This window comes from Diorhabda carinulata, chromosome 2 (genome assembly GCF_026250575.1).
Source record: "Diorhabda carinulata isolate Delta chromosome 2, icDioCari1.1, whole genome shotgun sequence".
Classification (NCBI taxonomy): Eukaryota; Metazoa; Arthropoda; class Insecta; order Coleoptera; family Chrysomelidae; genus Diorhabda; species Diorhabda carinulata.
In genome coordinates, this window is record NC_079461.1 from 32,266,082 (window position 1) to 32,271,322 (window position 5,241).

General features: G+C 31.5%; 1 protein-coding gene across 2 annotated transcripts; it reads right to left on the minus strand.

Annotated features, from left to right (window-relative positions):
• Nucleotides 1–876: 876 nt before the first annotated feature.
• LOC130903782 (peflin-like) lies at nucleotides 877–4,793 on the minus strand. Of its 2 annotated transcripts, none has more exons than XM_057816108.1 (4): nucleotides 4,645–4,793; nucleotides 2,586–2,651; nucleotides 2,144–2,401; nucleotides 877–1,542 (listed from the first exon to the last, which is right to left on the minus strand). In XM_057816108.1, the coding sequence occupies exons 1-4, from the start codon at nucleotides 4,676–4,678 to the stop codon at nucleotides 983–985; spliced, it is 918 nt and encodes a 305-aa protein (XP_057672091.1). In that variant the 5' UTR covers nucleotides 4,679–4,793; the 3' UTR covers nucleotides 877–982. The 2 variants fall into 2 exon arrangements, with proteins under 2 accessions (XP_057672091.1, XP_057672092.1); XM_057816109.1 differs by having other exon boundaries at nucleotides 2,582–2,651; nucleotides 4,645–4,760.
• Between the last annotated feature and the right edge of the window lie 448 nt (nucleotides 4,794–5,241).

The window sequence follows — 5,241 nt, forward strand, 5'->3', positions numbered from 1 at the left end:
ACAATATGTTGAGTAGACATATACAAGGTGAATGAATTGAAAATAAAGTAAAAATAAGTTTAAAAAAACTAAAAAAAAAAACATACGTACGTGCAGAGAAATCGGCCCACTGTGATCTTTTGACTTTAACTATACAGACCACAAAAATTATCGCATCACTGGTATTTTAGGATATTTTTAGTTTTTTGAGACAATCTGTATTACTAAATTACTAAAGGCGGAACGAGTAGGTAGAGCAGATTTGAATAAATAGGAGCTCATGCTCTAACAAATAAAAAAACTGTATATTTTTTTAAAATATAAACAAGTAATCTGTTCTATTCTATTCTTTCTGTTTTATCAAAAATTTGATTAGAACAAAAGGTAATTAATAAATATAACTGGAATTTTGTGAGCACTTAGATATAGAAAGCAAAGTTCGAAAGATATTTAAAAAACTAGGGAATAGAAAGGATAATATCAGGACAAATTTTACTTATATTTGTTGTAAATATAGAGAGATAGAGGACGATTTAGAATACATATCGAGGTTTTATTTAATTCTTCGAATGCAGTGCGTGGTCGATATCAAATTAACGTAAAAACGTTCTTTTTAATCTCATGTAAACAATACAAACAGAAACTTTTGAATTCTGGCGAATTTAATCGGAGTAATTAGATATTTTAATAGAATTATTGTATTGTCGACAGTCTTTGACAAGTGTGCAAAGTTTAAATGGAATAGAAGCAAAATCGAGACCAAAAAGTTAGTTAAAAATATACAGTTGAATAAAAACGTGTTGAAAAGGTAAAATAAAATACGATTCAATTCAAAAACTCGGTCAGTTGTGGCGACTAAAGGTCGCATCTTCATTTGATTGAAAAAATTGATGAATGTATGAAACACAATTTATTATGAGCCACAAGACTAAAAAAGTACTTAATTAAACTCTGTAATATTTTACAATCGTCTAGAATTTATTCCAAATGCATTCAATTGATTCTACAAACATCTGAGTATCATTTCGAGAAAGTCTTCATATTTAATATTGATGTTTCCGGTGTAATTAGGATCTCTACGTTTAAATTCGTCGGTAAACTTTTGTATTTGAATGCAAGTGATGATGTATTGATCTAAAGAAATTTTCTTAGCGTTTGGATTGCTTCTGGTTACTAAAAAATGTATAAAATCAGAAGAGAAATGAATATCTAGAAGTCTCAACGCATAATCCAATTCGTTTTCGTCTAAAAATCCAGAGCTGGCTTTATCGTAAGTATTGAAAGCGTTTATCCACAGTTTTATATGGTAGTATAGTGTTTCGAATTCTTTAATATCCAATCCACCGTTTTTATCAAGATCGAATATTCTAACGACGAATTTACAAGCTGCGTCAGAAAATCGTTTCCCTTGAAAAATTTCGAAGGCTTGTTGAAGTTCTTTCGACGAAATTCTACCTTCGTTTTTAGTGTCCATAGCGGTGAACCATTTTTCTACAGCTGGATGTATTGCTTGGTTTCTGGATATGTTTGTCGTTATGTTTCCCAGTTTCTTTCCTCGGCTATCTGAAATAAAGTAAAAATGATCGTCCCATATCGAAATTTCATATCTAATTATGATACTTCCGGACCCAGTGACCTTTTGAAGATTTTGCGCTAGAGTTATTTATTCAATATTCGATATCAATAGTCATACCAAATACTCTACAAACAAATGGAAAAACGTTTTTTCATCCTCCAAATATAATTTAAGAATATTGATAAAGACGTCATTCTTATTTATAGCTTGTCCAAATATTCGCCCATTTTGTATACAGTCAAACCATTTCTGGAAACATGTTTTCCACTCTGAACATGATATCGTGAAAATATGGTTTTGAAAGTCTTCAACAACTGTCCGCGCGTAACAAATCAGGTAAATACGAGCAATGAGAAATCAATTTGATGTTTTTGCTCTTCAAATATTCACTTAGAGGCGCCTCTATCTGTCTGCAAATCGTTTGCGATGGTGCTTCTTTACAAAAAGTTGGATGAAGCGTCAATTTTCACAATACAGTGTTGCCACAACTCATTAATGCCATCTATTATTCGAGTGCAAAACCCAACCCTTATGTAATCTACATATTTATCTCAAAATTTTAATCTAACTAGAGCAATATAGGATTACCTCCTATCAATCCGGAAAATAAGGATTTTTTTTGGACTTCCATCAAATCTCTTCTATTCATACTCCGGGTAATGCTCAAAGCGCGTTTTTGATCTTCTATGTACTGCTGTTGCTCTTCCAGAAACCTTCTTTTTTCCATTAGTTTATGCTGCTCTAACAATTCCTGCTGTTCCATTAATTCGCGTTGTTCCAATAATTCTCGTGGATCCATTAATTCACGTTTGTGAAATAATTCACCACTCGGCGATCGAGACGGTACTGGAATCAATTAAAATATTATATAGGGCTCACACGATATGCTTCATCTCCATTTCCGAAAAATCGAGACATTAGAAATAGTTTATTGTACGTGCACCTTTTTTCAATGAAATCATGTAAAAAAATTATGAACTCGAAGAAAATTTAGAGCAATTCCTTCGTGTCAAATGATATACATACTTACTAAATGATGGAATAGATGTTATTAACTTAAGTCTTTCTTCAGTTGTTGGACCATCACAATTATCATCTGAAAAGATAGATACGTTTGAATATTCAATAACCAAACTATATACTATCGATAAATAAGTCTCTTCACTCAAATAGTTTTTTCGTTAGAATTTACTTTCGAGGCTGGATCCATAAGTATTTGGCTCAAGAACTTTCTTCTCATCCAAATGCGGCCGTTTTTGTTTAATTTCTTTGCTCAAACGACGCATAATACTCGCCATTGATAGTATTTTGCTTTTTCAAGATAGTCAATGAAAATTATACCTGCAGATGGAACGGTCTTTGTCTTCTTTGGAACTGGTTCGCCTTTTTCAGGCCATTGTTTTGATTGATCTTTTGTTGGACCCCCGTTGCATCTCTGGTTATCAAAAGGTGCAATATTCGGCTTCTTTTTTATGAAACATTGCCAAACACTCGATGGAAACATCTTCACGACGCTGTTTTTGTTCTCTTGTGACAAAACGCGACACCCATTTTGCGTATAGCTTTCTCATGTCCAAATTTTTAGTTATTATGTGATTCACCACACTTTTTTTGAAATGCCTACTACGTCTGTTAGCTTTGTGAATTTTCTTCTGGAATCGTCACTTCATTTGGTCGACCACTCTGCGATGCTGCCAAATATTTTACTGTTGACCAACGAAGGAGCAGTTTCATCTAGAGTTGGATCTAGTTCAGCTTTTATATTGGTTGAGCTAATGCCTTTTAGATAAAAGTATTGTATCACATAACGATGAACAATTTTTTTCTCATTTTTACAAATTCACTAAAAACGTTCACTATTGATGGCTGCCAAACAAATACTGATCATATGAATATTTTTCAAGTAACTACCGCCATCTCTAGGTCAGGCCGAGATCGAAAGATTAGGTTACATCACAAAATATAAGATAAAAACTAAAATAATTATTTTTATAGTGAATTTAAACGATTTTAGATTTTATTTCAGCAAGAAAAAGATTATTCCAAATGAACGTCGTGTTTCCTCATGATGCAATAAAAATAACAGCGAATTATTTATTCAGAGCTATATCTGGAGCTGTTTGTGCATAGAAAGAGGATTTTTTGGGTCGGTATATCACCAAAAATTCATCCCTACACATCTGACTTAAGGTTATGTATATTGCTATACACAATCTATATTGTTTATTAAATACTTGGAGAAAGGAAAAAACAATTAACATTGGCATCGAAGTAAATAGAATTTTCCTTCTGATCTAATCTTCAGTGCGTATTATCTGTTTCCAGATCTTTTAGAGTATCGGAGGAGGATTACAGTCTTCCTTGTCTCCTGCTAATGATTTCATTCCAATTAGCGTTTTTCCTTTCTTATCTCTCTTATTTGGTCTGTCTATTTTCCTCTCGATCTACATCTCGTAGACCAGCTCATTCTAAATTAGCTGTTTCCTCTTTTTTTTTATTATTTGCTCTTATTTCGTTATTTCGTTATTTTTCCTGGTCTTCTATTAGATGTTTCAATTGTGTTCATCTTGGCTATGTCCTTCTTTGACAATATACAATTTTCAGTTGCATTTGTATAATCTGGTTGATTTATTTGTTATATTACCATCATCTGTCAATATGGTACATAGATGTTCACACGCAGTTACCTTGTCCAGTGAAATGTGCTTTTGAAAAAACATATTAAAAGAAATGAAATATTAACCAAACCTAATTTGAGTCGAAATAAGAATCTACTGGTAATTATGGCATAGAAAGGAAACTTATTGATCGATGAATATGGATAGAAAATTAAATGGAAACTTAAGGTGTAATATTTATGAAAAAACTGAAAAATTGTTTGTAATTATTTGTGTTATTTTACTGAAAAACGATAATAAACTGAAAATTATAAAAATGTAGCAGAAAAATTAACTGACAGCATTGATACATTCAATTGATCTGATAGGAGAAATTCTAGTGATTAAGAGAAATCAGGTTTGAGTCACTAATTAACGATCTTTTATATTAATTTTATCAATGAATCTTTAATAATATAATTATGGACTTACTATAAAATTTATTGCTGTATTTTGGGTCACTCATAATTTGGACTCGTTCTTATTTTATCCGAATAAAATTAAAACTTTCAAATATTATGACATATGTATTGATTTAAAAATTATTTTGACGGCAAATAGACAATCAATCTTCTTTTTCAAGCACGAGATTTATGGTCCTCACCGCAATTGCTCATTAAAGAATTAAACGTAGATTGTGTAGATTGATTAGAATAAAAATACAAAGTAGATCGCCGTCGTTTTAACAATTAACTGGGATTTCTAAACAGTCCAGGACATTTATAACTTTTAAATCATAAAGTACTACGATTCTTTTCCCATATTAAAAATCAAAGAAATGCAAATCCACGGCATACTTTGTATGTTTTGTATTTTTGATTTTCAATTAACATAGCAAGATTGATACAAACCCAAAAATTCACTTCTAATTTCCAAGAAAATTGCAAAGATGCGTAGTAGATATTCATCTTAACTTTTTTCATGTTTTTCAAGTTTAACATGGTAACAAGGTACAGCTTTGTAAATTTGAGTGAATCCAAAAGTTTTTTGATTTCTGTGGGGTTGTTAAGTACTACTTGTATGCAGCCG

Coding starts and splice junctions, on each gene's coding strand:
- LOC130903782 (XM_057816108.1), bottom strand. CDS start 4,678: ATGAGTGACCCAAAATACAGCAATAAATTTTATA. Junction 2,402..2,585: donor AACATCTATTCCATCATTTA/GTAAGTATGTAT, acceptor AATTGATTCCAG/TACCGTCTCGATCGCCGAGT. Junction 1,543..2,143: donor ATTTTCCGGATTGATAGGAG/GTAATCCTATAT, acceptor ACTTTATTTCAG/ATAGCCGAGGAAAGAAACTG.